This window comes from Asterias rubens, chromosome 17 (assembly GCF_902459465.1).
Source record: "Asterias rubens chromosome 17, eAstRub1.3, whole genome shotgun sequence".
Lineage (NCBI taxonomy): Eukaryota > Metazoa > Echinodermata > Asteroidea > Forcipulatida > Asteriidae > Asterias > Asterias rubens.
The window spans coordinates 6,998,076-7,020,480 of record NC_047078.1 but is presented as its reverse complement, the minus strand read 5'-3'; the positions used below and the strand labels follow the sequence as shown (position 1 = coordinate 7,020,480).

At 37.7% G+C, this 22,405-nt stretch overlaps 1 protein-coding gene across 2 annotated transcripts; it reads right to left on the bottom strand.

Moving 5' to 3' along the window:
* Positions 1 to 1,045: 1,045 nt before the first annotated feature.
* On the bottom strand, positions 1,046 to 22,342 carry LOC117301407. Of its 2 annotated transcripts, XM_033785373.1 has the most exons (16): positions 22,196 to 22,342; positions 21,498 to 21,592; positions 20,861 to 20,924; positions 18,507 to 18,538; positions 17,107 to 17,124; positions 16,938 to 17,022; positions 15,907 to 15,950; positions 9,027 to 9,132; positions 7,333 to 7,955; positions 6,813 to 6,956; positions 6,238 to 6,411; positions 5,330 to 5,401; positions 4,439 to 4,504; positions 4,034 to 4,106; positions 3,455 to 3,504; positions 1,046 to 2,865 (listed from the first exon to the last, which is right to left on the bottom strand). In XM_033785373.1, exons 1-16 carry the CDS (start codon positions 22,293 to 22,295, stop codon positions 2,554 to 2,556), a joined length of 2,058 nt encoding a protein of 685 aa, XP_033641264.1. In that variant the 5' UTR covers positions 22,296 to 22,342; the 3' UTR covers positions 1,046 to 2,553. The 2 variants fall into 2 exon arrangements, with proteins under 2 accessions (XP_033641264.1, XP_033641265.1); XM_033785374.1 differs by lacking the exon at positions 17,107 to 17,124.
* Positions 22,343 to 22,405: the final 63 nt, after the last annotated feature.

Sequence of the window (22,405 nt, the reverse complement as noted above, 5' to 3'; positions counted from 1 at the left end):
AGTATATTGAAAGAAAAAAAAACTAGCTTCCAATAGCCATTTACTAGTAAGTATTTTGCTAAGATACAAACATTAACCATAAAGAAAAACAAATCATAGTAACTTAATATGGGTTTTTCCACTCTAGTTCCATTTGACCACGATACACATAATACAGTCCAGTATGTTATACTTGTTTATACAATTTGAAAGAAAATTAATATCTCACATACAGACTGTAGAATTGTTTATTACTGTGGTATTCTCCATTGTCCGAATTGGGTTCGAGTCTATAGTGCCTTTAAAAGGAGAACTGTTGCCGATTTCACGAGATCCTATCTCGAGTTTGGACGAGTAACCCGTCCTAACTTAAGGCCGGTTTATAGTCGGAAATCTTGCGCGCAATCCTAAGACTGAGGCCTAAAAACCGTGTCTTTTTATGATCGCGCGTCAATATTTCCGACGCCCGACCATCGCGCGACCGACTATAATTCGGCCTTTCGGATGGGTTCCATTCGTCCTAAACGTCTATGGGTAAGGAGACTCGTCCTAAGTTCTAATAAAATTAGTCCTAAGTTAGAGAGAGTTTGGTGAAATCGACGGCAGATTCCTATCTGGTAAAACTCTGCGTTTTTTTGCGCAGTGAGACACTGATCAAAACTTTAAGTAATTATTGTTTAGGATTTTCATTTTTTTTCATATGACTACATAGTAATCATAATGCACTCGTTGAACTTACTGAACAGAACCTTAAAGGCAGTGGACACTTTAGGCAATTACTCAAAATAATTATCATCATAAAACCTTTCTTGATTACGAGTAATGGGTAGAGGTTGATGGTATAAAACATTGTGAGAAACAGCTCCCTCTGAAGTGACGTAGTTTTCGAGAAAGAACTAATTTTCCACGAATTTGATTTCGAGACCTCAAGTTTAGAATTTGAGGTCTCGAAATCAAGCATCTGAAAGCACACAACTACGTGTGACAAGGGTGTTTTTTTTCTTCTCATTATTATCTCGCAAATTCTACCACCGAAGAGCTCAAATTTTCACAGGTTTGTTATTTATTCATATGTTCAGATACACCAACTGTGAAGACTAGTTGACAATTACCAATAGTGTCCACTGCCTTTAAGATGCTAATTCCAGTCCAATTGATATTTGATGAGTTATACTGGGTTTATATCAAACTACGCTATACACAGGCTTGATTTAATTGTATGCTTTGGAAGATACAATTAGATTAAGTTTTAACCAGTACGTACAAATATAAAGGTTAAAATTGTATAGTTATTCAAATCATGCTATATACACAGGCTTCATTTACTTGTTTGTATGCACATATACATTTGGAAAATACCACATCTCATAAAACTGATATGATTGTTATCAAAACTAAAAAATCTTCTTATTTTGGATTTCCATAGCTTTCAATCTACAGCTGTATAGGCTAAGCCTGCAAATGGATAAATGTTTTAACCAATACATACAAATATAAAGCTTAAAAATGTATAGTTATAACTCACACATAAGTATAGAGACTAGCTACCATTAATCATTGATGAGTAATATTTTTAGCATACGATGTATACATGGTACAATTTAATTGAAGGCACTTTGTTTTAGAAGCCATATTCAAGTTCAAATTGTCACGACAAAACCAAGCTGATTTAAAATTAAAATTAACCAGGGGTGCCAATATCTGTTAGATAACAGATATTGATCAAACACAAAGGTGCTGTAGGTCATACAGGTTGTTTTTTTGTTGTTTTTCTGGTCTTGGCTGATGGGTCATGGTCCTTAAGATCTTGCAATGTGGGAATCTCAAAATATTTCCTTGAGAAAGCCAATTCCTTTGGAAGCTAAACTAAAATGCCATCCAGCATTGAAAACATTTATTTATGCAGCATAGTTTACATAACAATCAATATGTTATGTGTAAGTTACTGCTAGATTTGAAGTCACTCAGTGCATGATCGATATAAGGTGCAGTAATGAAAAAAAGAATAACAGTTTTTTTTAGAAGGATCTAAAGTGAACACGCTGTTTGTATAAAATCAAAATGCTACTGCTCAAAAATCATCTTTTGCTACTCATTTTTGTGCACAAAAGCTATTTAGTCCAAAAATTTTGCTATGCAAAACTGCTGGATGAAACCAATCCCGGATGTATTCACTCAATAAAAAAATAAAAACTGTTTCAAACAATTTAAAACCCCATTTTAATAGGGCAAATTTTTATGTTAGGAAATAAAGTAATCCCCCTAAACTAAACCACACCAAAGTTTTGGGATGCCTTTAAGGGTCCTTAAACACAATTGGGATGTATGTAACAGTGAACAAGAAGCAGGTGAACTGCATAATCTAAGATGGCCGTCTTAAATAGTACACATTTTTGGAAAAGTGATATATCAGCCAAATAACATTTTAAAACATGATCAGAAATGTTTGTTGTATGTTTTTTTTCTTCATATATTTGCTATCATGCTTTAAATCCAAGATGGCGGCCAATTTAGCCGGCAACCATGGAAAACTGCTACCTTAAATGAATATGCTAGACATTTTTTTCCCAAGACTTAGGAGCTAGAGCTTTTGGGTTGTCTTCGATATCTTGTAGCTTTTCGCTTCAAAAACTCAACAAGGTCATTCCTTTTAATTATCTCCAGACCAGATGATAAAGTGTCGAAAGCGTTCTTTCCAAATGGTCCAAGTCCCTGCCGCCACCGAACTAACATGCAGAATATCTGGTCACGAACATCACCTGCATTGTCATGTTTGATTGCGTACAAGTCGCTACTGTCGTGGCCTAAATGTGTGGCTAAACGTCCCCAATCTTCTCCCAGTTTTTCTGCAATTTCTCGAAATAGTACCTCAGTTTCAATGTTCGTCTGCAAACAAAAATCACAAAACGTGTCACCCTTGGGTACTTGTTGTAACCCATGTCCACAGATTTAAAATAAACTTACACCGTTTGAAGATAATGGTAGTAGAAAAAATATACCTTAAAATATTGGTTACTGGGGTCCTGTAGTTTTTGAGAAATTAGTAAAACAATGTTACGAAAATAATATGTTTTACATTCTGGAATAATTTTTGTCTCATGAGATGAAAATTCTTTGTGTGACTTACTTTACTTATTTCTCAAAAACCACAGCACCTCAGCGGATAATTATTTTAAGGGAAGCTTTTTACCACCAGTATCTTCAAACTGTATGAGTTTAATGTAAATCTGTCGACTTTGTATTTTGTGTCATACAAGTAAATAATAGAAACAGTTTCACAAGATATTGTAGTCAACAACTACCATCAATAAACCTAACTATTATGCTCAACAAAAAACTGAATCACCACTTTTGTAAATGCTCTTTGTGAAAAATGGTACAGTTTAAGCAAAAAGTGGAGTTACAATTTGAATCAATAGAACAAAACTGTGTACAGTGTATACCTTAGAATACCTAAAGATTTATATGTATTTACCAGTGTCAGATTGTCGGGAAACGGCAAGATTGGTTCAGGCTCATTAGCTGCTATTTTATTGATTGAAGATCCAGTCGAGAGTTACAAAAAGAAAAATTATAAACAATTTTAAATGAGAATGAATGATTAATTAATCAGTTGGTTAAAAATATTGTCCAACAACTTTAAACTAAAATGGTTGACAGGAAACATTTGCTGAAGAATAACTTCAAATAACCTTTCTTAATTGATAGATTAAACATAAATTGGTTGAATTTTAGGACTAGAGATTCCCCTGAGTTAAGCATGTTTACGTCATGGTCAAACGGTTTGACGAGCACAAATAAGTTCCAAGTTACATAACGCATCCCATATACGTGTAATAGTATATAAAATTTATATAATTAATAGGATATGAAACAAACCCTGCTCTTACGATAATTTTGAAAACTTGATGTTGGGTCGCTATTTTTTAATAGTTTTGTCCACACCTTGGAAAAGCGTCTCTTCATATTTTGAAAGGTACCTTTAATTATTTTGTTTAACCACTTCATGTCGGTTAACCTAAATACATTCAAAAATATTTTCAAACTGGCTTACTTTGGGCGCTTATGATTTCCCCGAACAACTCCGGGCGTTGTCCTATATCCGTGACTGCACTTTGAATTGCTCCCTTTATAACAGAAAATTTAGAAAAACAACGAAGAAATATCTGTTATTTTGAGGAAGGAAAAAATTGCAACACGCAAGACAGTGCAACATCAATAAAAAAAAGGTTGTACACTTGTATCTTCAGAAAATGTGATGTCTTGACAGAGAGGCAGAGCAGGTGTGAACTGTTGCAAACATTTAATAAAACAAAGAGATTTTGTTTGTCAAATATTTACACAGAATGTGTTTCCCTTTTCACTAGCACTGTAGGCCTAATACCCATAAACCATTCCTTTCTTAAACTTAATGACTTGAATACCTATTGTTGAATAATGGTGAATCTATTATACTCACATCGACTTCAGTACTTGATAAATGCAGAGTATTTTCACCACTCCCACTGGTATGGAATTCGACAGGCTGTAAAGTCCAAAAAAAGTAATCTTCTAAATGTATCATTTGTAATATCATTATTCAATAAAGGTTAAATTTGCATCAGGAATTGAAAGCGTATTCTGAGGAATGGAAAGCATCTTTTTGTAACACAAAACACAATGTCCACAGATTTACATTAAACTTACACCGTTTGAAGATAATGATAGTAGAAAGCGTACCTCAAAATATTGGTTGCTGGGGTGCTGTAGTTTTTGAGAAATGAATAAAACAATGTCATGAAAATACGTTTTTACTTGCTAAAATAATTTTATTCTCGATCATGATCGCCGATACGAAAATTATTTTCATGACATTGTTTAACTCACTTACTTTTCTCAAAAACTACAGCACCACAGCAAGTTATATTTTCAGGGAAGCTTTCTACTATCATTATCTTCAAACTGTGTAAGTTTAATGTAAATCTGTGGACATTGTGTTGTTTGCCCAACAAAAAGTACATAGACCCTTTAAGCGTGAGATTGAAAGCGTAAGGGGAAATGAAAGTGTATCTCTGATGAATAATTGTAAGCAAAAAGTAAAAACTTTGGTTCTGTCGGTAGTATGGCTGGAAGTAAAAAATAACTTGAAAGATCTTGTGATTTATCCGAACCACTTTTTGGTTTGAATATTAAATCACGTGACCTTCACCTTTTGAAAAAAATTCTTGCAAACTGATAAATTTGATGACTTTGTTAAGAACCGTTCTTCTTCATTCCTGTAAAACCTTAGGAGTCATTCTTTGGTTAAATTTTTTTTGCACATATAGCCTAACGAAGCCGGTGTGTCCCTTTAAATAAAAGCAGTTCTTACAATTAGATTGCGTGCTTCCGGAGGCCTCTGAGCATCACGGGTCTGGATCAAGTTGTTATTTCCCTTTTGTTTCTGAAATATGCATGGAAGAGGAATACAATCAAGAACCATTAAAGACAGTGGACACAATTGGTAATTGTCAAAGACCAGTCTTCTCACTTGATGTATCTCAACATAGGCACAAATCAACAAACCTGTGAAAATTTTAGCTCAATTGGTCGTCGAAATGCTTGATATCGAGACCTCAAATTCTAAACTTGAGGTCTCGAAATCAAATTCGTGGAAAATTACTTTTATCTCGAAAACTACTTTACTTCAGAGAGAGAGCCGTTTTTTACAATGTTTAGTACTATCAACAGCTCCCCATTACTCCTTACCAAGTAAGGTTTGATGCTAATAATTATTTTGAGTAATTACCAATAGTGTCCACTGCCTTTAAAATGACTGTGTAATGTCGAACATAAACGAGAGGTTACAAAACTCAGTAGAGTGACACACAAATTTACAAACAAGTTTACTTAGGTCGGTCAAGTCAATGGCTACACATTACTATGCAATCTTCCTTTACTGCAATCTCAAAATTTTACCCACATAAACTCTCTCATGTAATCACAAGCAACAAACAACGGTTAGAAGTTGTTAATATAACTAAAACTCCAATGATAGTCACTGCAAAGATGGGACCTTAGTCCGTTGACTGAAAATACTCAAACAGGTTTGAATTCAATCAGTCTAGCAGGAGAGCTGTATGGCGTGCAAACTTGTTTATATGCAATTTATTGTTACTTACAAAAAACAAAGTACATCAGCAAATTACTTCATGTTTAACACGAATGATCTCTTTAATAACCTTTCCGTCTTCATGTTATTCTCTTATAATGTTTCAATAATTGTCTGAAAATACCCACCGGTTTTGGCCCAACAGAGAGTAGAAGCTTCCTCCCTTGCCCATCATCTCCTTCTTGTTGCTGGTAGCAATCGACAGCCATGTAAGGAATATCATCTGTGTTGCTGGATCTGCTACTCACATTGAATGAGACTGAATTCTGAGAGAACGCCCATACATCCTCTTCATGGATCTCCTGAAACGAAAAGTTGAGAGGAAAACTTGTGAGAAAAGTTAAATACTTCCCTTTGTTTTGTTTTGTAGCTATAAAAAAAAGAATCTTTTCTTTTAGGTTCTTTTGTCTTGTTTTAATACAGTGAAGAAAGTAAATTGGCCGAATTTTGTATTGCTTTAATTGTCAAAATCTGTACTTTTTTGTGAATTAAGTGTTCTTATCTTTGAAAATCTAATTACTGAAAAGTAGTTTACTTGAAGCTGAACTCCCTTGACAATTGCACGAGTCTCTTAAAAACTGCTTGTTTAACAAAGTTTTGACTACATTTATGTAATCAAGATCAGCCAAGCCAAAATGTCAAACTATTTTTAACTACATGGTATGTAATATTCAAGTGATGAACCTGTATAAGATTTCTTTACCTGTTTTTTTTGTGGTCTCACTTCCCATCCCTCATCGGTTTTTGTCATCTCCACACTCATATGTCCTTTATCTTTGCGAAACTGCAGATCTCTAAAGGCATCCAAGATTTCAGATGTTCTTTCCTTCTCAAATTCAAGAACTCTCTGAGGAAAACCCCCCAAAATAATAAAAAAGGTTTTAACAAATCACAGCAATGAAACAAAATACATTAAATTAAAGTTTATCCCTAGCAAAATGAAGAACAACTATATCAGCAGAAGTGTAACCGTTTCCAACTTTATAAGAAGTTAAAGATTCCAAGTCTGCAATCTAGTTTTTAGTAATAACAATGGTACAACTATTTTCACTTGTCTTTTAAGACGCTACTTGCTGTCAAGTAAGACGAGCCTGTTCTTCACTAATTTGAACATTAAAAATTTGAAATGCATGTGAAGAAGAACAGTTTAAAAGTGTCTAAAATAATTCTTTTAATGTTTTGCATGAATCAATTTAAACAGATTTATTGAAATTGTCATGTACCTGCTCAGAGACCCTGTCAGCCTTCCAAACATAAACCCGAAAAGCATAACTTTTGGGATCAAAGATGTCTCCAAAGGCACCAACTCTAACTCGTTTTCGACTATTACCCAAGGATCTGCCGAACAATGTGAACAGAGAGAAATGTTTGACCAGAAAAATGGCTTTGTCTCCCTGAGCAGACACCAACTGACCATCAGTGCTGCTATCAAGGGCTTGCCAGGATTCTGAAGAAGCTGAAGACATCTTAGCAGTAAACTCCCAATCAGATGACTCTGCATGATGAGGAAAAGACAACACCACACTGTGTTTAAATCTGAGACCTGGAGGACCACATTGAACCGCTGGTGACAATTGTTCCTCTTCACTATTGGCTGTATCAGCAACTACTTCATCAGGGTTGACATAGATATACACCAGCTGGGGCGGGCCTTCAGCTATTGCACCATGCGGAATGTAAAGGTGCACATCATATTTCTCCAGAGCCAAAATGCCACCTTTTTCATTGAAGAAGCCAACTGCCATGTACGGTAACTGCAGCAAGATGTCAGTCTTCTCATTAGCACTGATGTCCAATGTCTGTTTGTTAAACTTATTCAGTACATCTTCAAGATGGGAAGGCGTTTCTGGAAAATAACCAAAGTTATCACATTCACATTCCTATTGAAAATAGGCATATGAGTTTTAATAAGGGAATATAAGTGTAGCGACGAGTTCTTAAACGGACGTTTAAAACCGGCAGGGTCGTTGCTGTGTGATAAAGGCCCGAGCCGAAGACGAGGGCCTTTATCGCACGGCAACGACCCTGCAAGGTTTTAAACGGACGTTTAAGAACGAGTCACTACTCTTTTATTCCCATTCATAAATGCCCTTTTGTTAAAAAAACGTTGAAACAAAATACAATTATAGACACTTTGACAATTGAAAATTCGAGGTTTGAAATATTGTTTTCAAACACTTTGTGAATAATCTGTTTGATGCGCATGGGTCGTGTGTACGCGCGCGCGCGCTTATAAATAGAATACGCGCGCGCTTACATATATTATGCACTGTATAGCTATGAATTGCGTTCCGCATGATAATCTTGCGTGCGCGCGCCCCACACGCAGAAGCCAGTCGGTCTTAAACAGCTTCAGCTATGTCTTTATCAACCATTTAAACACCCCCACGTGACGCGCTCTCCACCAATAGGAGTAGAGAAACTGTTTGGGGTATTTATGGATAGGATTTCAAACTGTACATAGTTGAAAAACAACCAAGTGTGGTTTGCAGAGACATCATGTAAATAGAATTTCTTTATAAGCTGCAGTGGTTCTGGAAAAAATCGTGTTAACAACCAGTTATTCTCATAAGTACCACAAGTCATGGATTGAGAGAGTTTCTTTTTATTTGCATGGTGTCTCTACTATCTTTACTTCATCAAGAAGGATTAGGTTGCAAGAGTTAAGCACATAAGGTTTTTTTTTAAGCCAATTTTTAAAAGGCAAATTGGTTAAGAAGTACCCCAGTTGAAGTAGAGCTTTTTTCCCTTTTAAAAACAGTGCACATACAAGGTGTAAGTTTCTAGATGATTATCATGACAAAAAAGCAACGTCTACTCATCCTCTACTACAGTACTTCTCCTCATGGTAATATAGCCAGGCATTATTTAGTTCAAAACTGAATTTGTATGGACCAGCCTTTGACTGTTTGCTCACCATTTCTTGGTGCCATCTGTGTAACTGCTTGAGTAGTCTGTGTGATTGAAGTAAATCCTGCAGCATCTACATTGCTGTCTTCATCAATGGGCTCGTCAGTGGCATCCTGATCACAAAAAAAAAAAATTTTTGGTTGTACATTCACTCTCATGTATACTTTTTGTTCTTGAAACTGATTGGCAGACATTTTCTTATCAAACTGGAAAAACATTCGGACACAAGAAACAGCTAATACTCAAGACTGGTGCATGCTTCGAGACTTCTGTATTTGTTTACATCTCATCGGAGGAATGTTTTTGTCACTAAAATATGTGTTTTGATGAGTAGAATATGAATAAACAATTATCTAAGGTTCTAAAAATTTAGTTTCCATTTTATTAACAAATTTAAAAGTAGACACGACCCGAGAGGGCACTGTTCGTGACGTCAATAGAGGCGCGATATTTGAAGCACGGCGGCTCGAAGTGTTTGCTGCACAGCGCTGGAAAATATTATTGTTACCCTTAAGTTTCATGGCAATGACCAATGAAAGTAAAAGTGTCTGATCAAATGCTGATTAAATACAATAATGTGTAATGGAATCCGATCCAGAGGATGTTGAACTTAAGGACGACACTTTCAAAACGAAATGTTTCACAACGAAATCCATTACAACTGTCACTGGTTGGTTTTTACTTATCAATTTTAAGTTTAAGTTTCTGCCTTACAAACATTATCAAGCAAGCTCTGACTTATCATGTCCCCACCTCTGTGCATAAACCTCTTTGATGCGGTATACCTACTAGGGGTAAAGATTGTTACCCTTCAGTTTCATGGCAATGATCTTTGAACGTAAAACTGTCTGATCAAATGCACAAATTTAAAATGTCAAATTTATATGTTACTCAAATATTCAACTTGTAACAAGTTATCTGGTGTATTGGCATACAAATTTAACTAAATCCTGGCAAATTAATAAATGATGAGCGAAATAACTTACATATAAGACTCCTACCGGGAACAAACAAGTGTTATCGCTGGGAATCAACTATGATCTACAAAATGTGTTAAGGATTATCAACTTGTGTCATGTAGTTTTGAGCTACATTGTTGGATAGGCCTTATAGCATGATAGCATGATGGTTTGCTTGTCTTTCACTAAACAATCCACCACTTCGAAAGCAGCTCCCTTTAGTTGAAACTTATAAAGTAAATTGTTACTGGTTAACCTTTTACCAGTGTGTATAATAGTTTCACAAACCAAGACTGATTACAGATGACTGCCCTGATTACTCGGGTAGTTTCCCCGACCTTGTATTCCGTCTGCATTTGTCCCTTCATACCATCTCTTTATTACACTTTATCCTTAACTTTTTAATAATTTAAAAACTGTTCTGATTTTTCTTAAGCGTTTAAGGCACATCTCAGAGGAAATCGAAGGATCACATCACTGTTCTTCTTAGAAAAAACACCCCTGTCACATTAAGTTTTGTGCTCTCAGATATTGATTTCGGGACCTCAAAATCTAATTCTGAGGTATCCAGATCAAATTCGTGGAAAATTACTTCTTTCTCGAAAACTATGTTCTTTCAGAGGGAGCCGTTTCTCACAATGTTTTAAACTATCGACAGCTCTCCGTGGCTTGATACCAAGTACGTTTTTATAGTAACAATTATTTTGAGCAATTACCAATAGTGTTCAATGCCTCGAAACCTGAATTATCAAAATGTGCTATAGAGGTGGGGTCGGGATAAGCTTGAGCTTGGTGGATATGTGTGTAGGGCAGGAACTGAAACTTAAATTGATAAGTAGAAACCAACCAGTGACAGTTGTAGTGGATTTAGCTGTGCAACTATTCGTTTTGAAAGTGTCATCCTTAAATTTCTTTTTTTTTGGGTTGAACAAAGAATTGACTAGAGTGGGATTCGAACCAACGACCTCCGGATTAACGTGCCGGAGGTCGTTGGTTCGAATCCCACTCTAGTCAATTCTTTGTTCAACCCCAAAAATCATTTACAAATTTACCCAGTCAGTTTCCCTTGTGGTTTATATTGATATCCTTAAATTTCGTAACTCACTCTGGATTGGATTCCATTGTCACATTGGTACTTAATTGTGAATAAGGCTTAATATGGAGTAATCTGTGGATTAATCTGTTGTATCCATTAACAAACTATGTGTAAGCAAACCATGTACTTTTCTTTACCTTCTTTGTCATCAAATTAATAAAATCCACCTGTGTATAACTGATATTAAGAACAATGAGGTATCCTGAGGAAAGATGAAGAGAGTGTGGCATGGTGAGCCAATGTGTAGTGAGGGAAGATGAAGAGAGTGAAGCATGGTGAGCCAAGGTGGAGTGAGGCAAGATGAAGAGGGTGAGGCATGGTGTCAATGTGGAGTGCGGGAAGATGAAGAGAGTGAGTCTTAGTGAGCCAGGAAAGAATGAGGGTAGAAGAAGAGAATGAGAGAAGATGAAGAGAGTGAAGCATGGTGAGCCAAGGTGGAGTGAGGGAGATGAAGAGAGTGAAGCAAGGTGTGCCAAGGTGGAGTGAGGGAAGATGAAGAGAGTGAAGCATGGTGTGCCAAGGTGGAGTGAGGGAAGATGAAGAGAGTGAAGCAAGGTGTGCCAAGGTGGAGTGAGGGAGATGAAGAGAGTGAAGCAAGGTGTGCCAAGGTGGAGTGAGGGAAGATGAAGAGAGTGAAGCATGGTGTGCCAAGGTGGAGTGAGGGAGGATGAAGAGAGTGAAGCATGGTGTGCCAAGGTGGAGTGAGGGAGGATGAAGAGAGTGAGGCATGGTAAGCCAAGGTGGAGTGAGGGAGATGAAGATAGTGAAGCATGGTGTGCCAAGGTGGAGTGAGGGAAGATGAAGATAGTGAAGCATGGTGTGCCAAGGTGGAGTGAGGGAGATGAAGATAGTGAGGCATGGTGAGCCAAGGTGGAGTGAGGGAGGATGAAGAGAGTGAGGCATGGTAAGCCAAGGTGGAGTGAGGGAGATGAAGATAGTGAAGCATGGTGTGCCAAGGTGGAGTGAGGGAAGATGAAGATAGTGAAGCATGGTGTGCCAAGGTGGAGTGAGGGAGATGAAGATAGTGAGGCATGGTGTGCCAATGTGGAGTGAGGGAGATGAAGAGAGTGAGGGAAATGAAATCATTAATTTCATATAAGATGTATGTTGGTATACTTTTATCTTTATCCGACAACAAAGTTTTTTTCATACTGATCTTGAGCCCTTCCAGGTCAGATTCCTGTACCAAGGAGAAAAAGAATGTGAATGTTTTATTAATCAATGGTGTGATTCCAAGCTTGTTCATCTTGAAAAAAAAAAAAAAAGTAAACAAACCACAAGTACAAATCTAACATTTATATACTACAGGGGGAAAAAAGTTCTGGAAACTTGAGACTTCATAGGTACATTAAATGAAAACGCATTAAATTAAGTGCTTTCCATTTTAAGAAACAAGGTTATCGTACATACAGTAGGGCGGTCATTTGTTAACCTGTAATCTTTTTTTCTTTCAACCTTGATTATTATCAGCAGTATCTATTTGATATTTAACAGGTAGAATAGTTTAAAGTGGAATCAACTTTTGACTAAGATAATTATGTCTCACATCAATTTGGTCTTCTTGCGTTGAGTGTCTCACATCAGTTGGGTCACCCTTCAGTGAATGTCTCACTACAATCGAGCCTTCTTGGTTTGACAGTCTCACATCAGTTGGGTTACCCTTCAGTGAGCGTCTTTCTGCAATTGGGTCATCTTGGTTTGATTGTCTCACCGCAAGTTGGGAAAAATGCAGTGCCAGTCCAACATAATCACCTGAACGTTTCCAATGTTTCCTTTTCTCTGAACATTTGTAAACAAATATAAATCAGTCTGTTCATAAAATACAAAACATTATATACCCACGTTTCCTTCCACCACTTTAGACATATATTTTGATAACTTAATTAATTGCTGTGTAAAAAAAAAAAAAAAGTCTATAGTAACAATGTCAAGGTTTACCAACATAATGTAGTCGATGTAAACTACATTGTTATTTCTGATGTTAACACACTGATGGGCACTTCATCCGCAACATTTCTCAAAGTAATGATTTGACTTGAAATCTGGTTAATACATTAAAATCTGTTAATACACTGAAATTTGCATAGTACTTTAAGGCAGGTGTCTTAGGGTCAATCTCGTTGGTTTGTAGTGGCAAGACATTTGCTCTAAAAAAAGGTCAAGGTCTAGGAGTTTTTCACATGACTCAAGGAAAGTATTTTATACACTGCATAACGAACATAGGTGTATGGGTAAAGCAATAAAACTATTCTTTATCCCTTATGTAAGTTAAGTATGCAAATTTGAAATTCATTGAGTTGAATTGCATGTTTATGCTGGATCCTTCACTAAGATAACAAACCATCAGTAATAAGTTTGTTCTTCTTACTTTGTATTTTATTCCACAGTTCAGCTTTCAAGAATCTTCTTTGACTGTGCATGGTCCTGTCTATAATGTAACCAAGTTGTTGCAGTTTGCCATACCTCGGCCTGTAATGAAAATGTGAATGTGATGAGAAGACCTCCTCAACACATTCCCAGCTAAGACCATGGGACATATGATGTACAGTAAGTACAGAACATATCAACATCCATATGAAATGGTCAGTGCACTCTTGCCATACTCCACGACATCGCATCCAGCGGAGACAATCTAGCAACAACTCAGTCTGTTCTGTGATCAGTTCCAGTTCGTTTTGCTGTTTACCAACCTCCCCTGCAGGTAGATCATCTTGCTTAGAGGGCTCCTTCATCAAATCAGTCTGTTCTGTGATCAGTTCCAGTTCATTTAGCTGTTTACCAACCTCCCCTGCAGGTAGATCATCTTGCTTAGAGGGCTCCTTCATCAAATCAGTCTGTTCTGTGATCAGCTCCAGTTCGTTTTGCTGTTTACCAACCTCCCCTGCAGGTAGATCATCTTGCTTAGAGGGCGCCTTCATCAAATCAGTCTGTTCTGTGATCAGTTCCAGTTCATTTAGCTGTTTACCAACCTCCCCTGCAGGTAGATCATCTTGCTTAGAGGGCTCCTTCATCAAATCAGTCTGTTCTGTGATCAGTTCCAGTTCATTTAGCTGTTTACCAACCTCCCCTGCAGGTAGATCATCTTGCTTAGAGGGCTCCTTCATCAAATCAGTCTGTTCTGTGATCAGTTCCAGTTCGTTTTGCTGTTTACCAACCTCCCCTGCAGGTAGATCATCTTGCTTAGAGGGCTCCTGCATCAAATCAGTCTGTTCTGTGATCAGTTCCAGTTCATTTTGCTGCTTGCCAGTGTCCCGTGCAGGTAGATCATCTTGCTTAGAGGACGCCTTCTCCAGCTTGCTGCCTTTTTTTTGCTTTTGCAGATTTGTGAGGTTTTGAACCAATTGCTGCTGTGTGTTAATGAACACATTCATATTCTTCATGCACTGCTCTTGATAGGCAGGCTCCTTTACCTGTAGGGTTTGTTGAGCCAAGCCTTGCAAATCATCAACTAGCATCTGTTGGAAGTAGTATACACTTTCTATGTTCTGTGGTTTTGTATCATACCTTTCGATATGTTGTAGTGTATGAAGATGCTGCTGCAGTGTCCACTCTAGTTTAGAAAGAGCCTGATACATTTTGTAATCTTTGTAATCTTGTTTCTCTGATACTTCGGTGTCCGTTTTCATTTGAGCTTCATCAACAGATTTCATCCTATGTAGATTCAGCCTTAATGACACCAAGTGGATCTTACTCAAAAGAATAAATAATTCTGACAAGTCTCTTGATTTCCGTTGATCCAGTTGACTGTCAGTTGCTCTTTGTTCTACACTTGCAGCCATTTCTTGTTGGAAGTTTACAAGCTGTTTCTGTTCCTTGATCAATTTCTCGATCAATGAATGTAACTGACCAGGTAGCATCTCCGTTCTTACTATAGATGAGAGCTCGTCGATTTCCTTTGAGATGTGCCTCAAATGCTTAAGAAAAATCAGAACAGTTTTTAAATGAGTGAAAAGTTTAGGATAAAGTGTAATAAAGAGATGGTATGAAGGGACAAATGCAAACGGAATACAAGGTTGCGGAAACTACCCGAGTAATCAGGGCAGTCACCTGTAAGAAGTTTTGGTTTGTGAAGCTATTTATACACATAGCCGAGGGATCAACCGTAAGTGTTCCTTATAGACTGGTAAAAGGTTGACCAGTAACAACTTATTTTATGAGTTTCAACTAAAGGGAGCTGCTTTCGAAGTGGTGGATTGTTTAGTGAAAGACAAGTAAACCATCATGCTATCATGCTATAAGGCCTATCCAACAATGTAGCTCAAAACTACATAACACAAGTTGATAATCCTTAACACATTTTGTAGATCATAGTTGATTCCCACCGATAACACTTGTTTGTTCCCGGTAGGAGTCTAATGTAAGTAATTTCGCTCATCATGTATTGATTTGCCAGGATTTAGTTAAATTTGTATGCCAATACACCAGATAATTTGTTACAAGTTGAATATTTGAGTAACATATAAATTTGACATTTTAAATTTGTGCATTTGATCAGACAGTTTTACTTTCAATAATCATTGCCATGAAACTTAAGGGTAACAATCTTAACCCCTAGTAGGTATACCGCATCAAAGAGGTTTATGCACAGAGGTGGGGACATGATAAGTCAGAGCTTGCTTGATAATGTTTGTAAGGCAGAAACTTAAACTTAAAATTGATAAGTAAAAACCAACCAGTGACAGTTGTAATGGATTTCGTTGTGCACCATTTCGTTTTGAAAGTGTCGTCCTTAAGTTCAACATCCTCTGGATCGGATTCCATTATCACATTATTGTATTTAATTGTGGATAAGGCATCTTTTGTACGCAATAGCAAACTATTTATTAGCAAACCTTTTCTTTTTCCTGCACTTCTCTTGCACTCAGTGGTTCTACTTCTGTGTATTAAAAAAAGGACGCACAAATTATTTGAGTACACCTGTGTATAAGTGATAGCAAGAACAATGACAAAATAAACACACTTCTGAGTGTTAACTCTAGTTTAAAATGAGCCCCTTTCATTTTGTCATGATGTTGTTTCTCTGATACTTTGGTGTCTGTTTTCATTTGAGCTTCATCTACAGATTTAATCCTATGTAGATTCAGCTTCAATGACACCAAGTGAATCTTACTCGAAAGAACATGTAATTCTGACAAGTCTCTTGATGTCTGTTGATCCAGTTGACTTTCAGTTGCTCTTTGGTTTACACTTGTAGCCATTTCTTGTCGAAAGTTTACGAGCTAGTTTTTTTAACCTAAATCAATTTCTGCTCTGATGTGGATTGCGCAAAGGTAATAAAGTTCCGAGCATCATTTTGCAACTTACTCCATCAATTTTCTCGGGTGTCATGCAAATTCCATAATTGTTTCGCGAACATCAATTAAATTCCCTAAAAAATGACGTTCGAAACTGGGTGTTTATGACAGGGAAATAAATATTATGGAAGCTTGACAAAGTGTTTATTTTTTGATAGATTTTAGGTACGAGAGGCTGCAATAATCAGGGAAATAACAAATATAAATTATTGACAGAGAATATTTGCTTTGTTTTTCTGAACATGTTTTGCTCTCTTCTGTCAGGCTTATATTTTCTGTGTTTGGTGTTTTGTTTAATTTTTTTGAAAGTATATCAGTTGGGCCTCACCATAGAAAATAATGAATGTTCCTTTTGCTTTACTTGTGCTATTTGTGAACTAATATAACCACAGGTTTCAAGTGCTCGAGACTCTACTTGTTTAACATGACCACTGCAAGATGAAAACTAACTGAACTATCCTTACATGAAATTTTACTAAACCTAAATATGTATAAAATAATTTAACATATCTTAAAAGGTCAAAATAGCTTTTTGAAAGATGACATTTGAGGTTGTATTATTTACTTACCACGCTGTTCTACACTGAAACTACGTGGAGATGAAGATGACTTTGAAGATCCATAAATGGGGCGCCTTGGACGAATCGGATTATCCTTGGTAAAACAAATCGAGGGGAGAATACAGTAAAAGGTTTTCTACGTCTGTGGTCTTTATTTTGTTCTAAAAAACTGAGATAACGAATAATAAAATGCAACCTGAATAAACATCAACAGTTTTAACAATACTTAGAGTACAACAACTTAATGTTAGCAAAAAAGGGTAATAATCCATTTGTGTTTTAAATCAAACCAAATCTAAATAAAGAAACCAGTAGTGTAAGATTTCATTTCCCTTCAATGAATAATAAATATTATTTTGAATAATAACTTTTGACTATGGAATACTACTTTAAATAAAAAAGTACAGCATTTGTTAACATTTTTATCAGAAAATTTGGTGATGGGCATTCCAAGTGTTTTAAAGTGCACAACACGTATAATGGTGCCTGAAATAAACACCCAGTTTATGTTTTACGAAAAAACTTTAGCATTATTAAAGACACTGGACACTCTTTCGTAACTGTCAAAGACTAGTCTTCTCACTTGGTGTATTTCAACATATGCACAAAATACCAAACCTGTGAAAATTTGAACTAAATTCGTCAAAGTTGCAAGATAATAATGGAAGAAAAAACACCACTGTCACATTAAGTTGTGTGCTTTCAGATGCTTGATTTCGGGACCCCAAAATCAAATTCTGAGGTCTCTTATTTCTCTATGTATCAAATTTGTGGAAAATTACTTCTTTCTCAAAATCTACGTTCTTTGAGAGGGAGCTTCTACTTTATACCCAAACAAGACATTTAGATAATGTGCACAATTACTCAAGACTGATGGATGCTTCCAGACTTCTGTATTTGTTTACAACTCATCGGAGGAACATTTTGGGAGAGTTTACCTTTAACCGAGTGCAGCGAAGAGCTGAATGTAATTCTGGAAGGGATATTTTCAAACTAATGGCATTCTGAGATCTTCTCTAGTCAAGCTTAAGACCTATCCAACAACGTAGCTTATTAACTTAGCCATGTAAAATACATCACGTCTTAAGTCATCAGGGAAAAAAGTACATCACTTCACTGTTTCCTGAACTACCATGACAATTATGAAATCCTGACAGCATTTTGTAGATCATAGCTGATACCAAACAAAACACTTGTTCTTTTCAGGTATTATGCGAACAATTTCCAGGATTAACTAAATCTCGATGGCATTACTCTATTCAACTACATTATGAAGTGCAAGTTATTTGCTGATTATAATGTATATTTTTGTACAAGTAATCCTCGATGTCTGCACAAACTTCTTCAGATCAACTGCAGGTAACATATATCACTAATGGTTACAAATAAAAGGTCAACATTGGCCGAGAAATATAAGAACCTATGTGTCATTAAATTTCATTGAGTTCAAGTAAATTTAAGGCCACTTTTACCTCCATTACGCTACGCATTAGTCTCTGAACCAAAATTCCCTGTACCAATATAAAGTGGCATCCGCTTTTGACTAAAGTAATTATTGAATCAGAAAAAGTGTCTCACCTCAGTTTGGTATTCTTGCCGTTTCTTTCGAGCTTTATAAAAAAAAAAAAAAAAAAAAAAACATAAATCAGGCCTTTCATAGTTTCTGTTAATATCCTAAACCAAGCACATTTGGAAACTTCGAAAGAACAGCTTTCAAAAACAATATCAACCGTACAGTTCTTCAAACACAAATTTTAACTTAAAGTTGAGTAAAGAAAGATGAAGAGAGTGAAGCATGGTGTGCCAAGGTGGAGTGAGGGAAGATGAAGCGAGTGAAGCATGGTGAGCCAAGGTGGAGTGAGGGAAGATGAAGAGAGTGAAGCATGGTGTGCCAAGGTGGAGTGAGGGAAGATGAAGAGAGTGAGGCATGGTGTGCCAAGGTGGAGTGAGGGAAGATGAAGAGAGTGAAGCATGGTGTGCCAAGGTGGAGTAAGGGTCGATGAAGAGAGTGAAGCATGGTGAGCCAAGGTGGAGTGAGGAAAGATGAAGAGAGTGAAGCATGGTGTGCCAAGGTGGAGTAAGGCAAGATGAATAGAGTGAAGCATGTTTTTCCAAGGTTGAGTGAGGGAAGATGAAGAGAGTGAGGAAGGGTGAGCCAAGGTGGTGTGAGGGAGGATGAAGAAAGTGAAGTATGGTGTGCCAAGGTGGAGTGAGGGAAGATGAAAGAGTGAGGCATGGTGTGTCAAGGTGGAGTGAGGGAAGATGAAGAGGGGGAGGCATTGTAAGCCAAGGTGGAGTGAGGGAAGATGAAGAGAGTGAGGCATGGTGTGCCAAGGTGGAGTGAGGGAAGATGAAGAGAGTGAAGCATGGTGAGCCAAGGTGGAGTGAGGGAAGATGAAGAGGGGGATGTATGATGTGCCAAGGTGGAGTGAGGGAAAGTGAAGAAGGGGGGCATCGTGAGCTGAGAAGGAGTGAGGGAAGAGGAAGAGAGTGAAGCATGGTATGCCAAGGTGGAGTGAGGAAAGATGAAGAAGGGGGCATAGTGAGCTGAGAAGGAGTGAGGGAAGATGAATAGAGTGAAGCATGGTATTCCAAGGTTGAGTGAGGGAATATGAAGAAAGTGGGGAGGGTGAGCCAAGGTGGAGTGAGGGAGGATGAAGAGAGTGAAGCATGGTGTGCCAAGGTGGAGTGAGGGAAGATGAAAGAGTGAGGCATGGTGAGCCAAGGTGGAGTAAGGGAAGATGAAGAGGGGGATGTATGATGTGCCAAGGTAGAGTGAGGGAAAATGAAGAAGGAGGGCATCGTGAGCTGAGAAGGAGTGAGGGAAGATGAAGAGAGTGAAGCATGGTGTGCCAAGGTGGAGTGAGGGAAGATGAAGAGGGGGATGTACGATAAGCCAAGGTGGAGTGAGGGAAAATGAAGAAGGGGGGCATAGTGAGCTGAGAAGGAGTGAGGGAAGATGAATGAGTGAGGCATGGTGTGTCAAGGTGGAGTGAGGGAAGATGAAGAGGGGGGAGGCATTGTAGGCCAAGGTGGAGTGAGGGAAGATGAAGAGAGTGAGGCATGGTGTGCCAAGTTGGAGTGAGGGAAGATGAAGAGAGTGAGGGAGGGTGAGCCAAGGTGGAGTGAGGAAAGAATATGAGGGAGGGTGAGCCAAGGTGGAGTGAGGAAAGATGAAGAGAGTAAGCATGGTGTGCCAAGGTGGATTAAGGCAAGATGAAGAGAGTGAGGCATGGTGTGCCAAGGTTGAGTGAGGGAAGATGAGGAGAGTGAAGCATGGTGTGCCAAGGTGGAGTGAGGGAAGATGAAGAGAGTGAAGCATGGTGTGCCAAGGTGGATTAAGGCAAGATGAAGAGAGTGAGGCATGGTGTGCCAAGGTGGAGTGAGGGAAGATGAGGAGAGTGAAGCATGGTGTGCCAAGGTGGAGTGAGGGAAGATGAAGAGAGTGAAGCATGGTGAGCCAAGGTGGAGTGAGGCAAGATGAAGAGAGTGAAGCATGGTGTTGCACGGTTGAGTGAGGGAAGATGAAGAGAGTGAAGCATGGTGTGCCAAGGTGGAGTGAGGGAAGATGAAGAGGGGGATGTATGATGTGCCAAGGTGGAGTGAGGGAAAATGAAGAAGGGGGCATAGTGAGCTGAGAAGGAGTGAGGAAAGATGAATAGAGTGAAGCATGGTGTTCCAAGGTTGAGTGAGGGAATATGAAGAAAGTGGGGGAGGGTGAGCCAAGGTTGAGTGAGGAAAGATGAAGAGAGTGAAGCATGTTTTTCCAAAGTTGAGTGAGGGAAGATGAAGAGAGTGAGGAAGGGTGAGCCAAGGTGGAGTGAGGGAGGATGAAGAGATTGAGGCATGGTGTGCCAAGGTAGAGTGAGGGAAGATGAAGAAAGTGGGGCAAATGAAATCATTACTTTCATATAAGATGTATGTTGGTTTACCTTCATCTTTATCTGACAACAAAGTTTTTTCCATACTGATCTTGAGCCCTTCCAGGTCAGATTCCTGAACCAGGAGAAAAAGAATGTGAATGTTTCTATCAATCAATGGTGTGACTCCATGAAAACAAAAATAAAGTAAACAAATCTAACATATATATACTACAGGGGGAAACAATGCTCTGGAAACTTGAGACTTCGAAAATGCATTAAATTGAGTGCTTTTCATTTTAAGAAACAAGGTACATCGTTCATACAGTATGGATGGTCATTTGTTAATCAGTAATCTTTTTTCTTTCAACTTTGATTGTTATCGTGACACTTGTGTCCTTGAGCAAGATACTTTACTATTGCTTCTCTTCACCCAGGGGTATACATGTGTACCTGCGAGGGTAGAGGTTGATAATGTGAATGAAAGCTCAGGGCTGTATACTTCCTATAATGGGAGCTGAGAAAGATTAAAGGGATGTTTATTGGCCCAATGACCAGGCGACTAATGTAAAGCGCATTGATACGGTTTATTGTGAAATGCGCTACATAAGAATTTGTTATTATTTGATATTTAACAGGTAGACTGAAACTTAAAAACTACCAAAGTTTAAAGTGGCATCAGCTTTTGACTCAGATAATTATATCTTACATCAGTTTGGTCATCTTGCTTCGACTGTTTCAAATCAGTTGGGTCACCCTGCAGTGAGTATCTTACTACATTTGAGTCATCTTGCATTTCTTTCTCTGCATGTAAACAAAATGTAAACCAATTCATTCGTGAATAGTCTGTTTCTCTAAATCAGGTACATTTACAAAATTTGAAAGACCAGATTTGAAAAAAAGAAAGAAAAAAACCCACTTCATCAACCCATTCTTTTCTGTTGTACCCACACATCGATGAGCACTTCATCCTCATCCATTTCCCAAAGTCATTTGATTTGATTTGAACTTTGTTAATATACCTGAAATCTGTTTTAACATTATTTCAATGTATAGTGCTTAAAAGCACTGTATACTCATAACACTTTCCCATGTTCCTGAAAAAAAAGGAAAATCCATGGGCAAATTACTCAAGTGGGATTTGAACCCAGTGCCCTTGTAACCAAAGAGCAGGTGTTTTAGGAACAATTTTGTTGGTCTTTAGTGGCAGAACATTTGCTCTAAAAAAGGTCAACGTCCAGGTTTTTTCGAATGACTGCAGGATTGTATAATTTGATACACTGTTTAACTATAAACTATTCTTTATCCCTTTTGTAAAATTTAGTATTTATTTAATTGAATTGCATGTTTATGATGTGATCCTTCACTAAGATAACAAACCATAAGTAATAAGTTTGTTCTTCTTACCTTGTCTTTTTATCCACATTTCAGCTTTATCCAAGAATCTTTCTTGACTGTGAATGATCCTCTCTTTATAGAAAGCCAATTCGTTCAGTTCGTCGTGCATCGCCCTGTGATGATAACGCAAGGTGGCTTCCAGGTAATACGTCCCAATAAAATTACGGGACATCCTACCATGAATATGATGCACAGTAAGTACAGAACAAATCACAATTA

Excerpts from the sequence above, each read along its gene's own strand:
- LOC117301407 (XM_033785373.1), bottom strand. The coding sequence starts at position 22,295 with ATGCACGACGAACTGAACGAATTGGCTTTCTATAAAGAGAGGATCATT. Across the intron at positions 7,956-9,026 it reads ACAGATGGCACCAAGAAATG|AAACGCCTTCCCATCTTGAA; the intron begins GTGAGCAAACAG and ends GTTATTTTCCAG. Across the intron at positions 5,402-6,237 it reads TCTCTGTTGGGCCAAAACCG|AAACAAAAGGGAAATAACAA; the intron begins GTGGGTATTTTC and ends TGCATATTTCAG.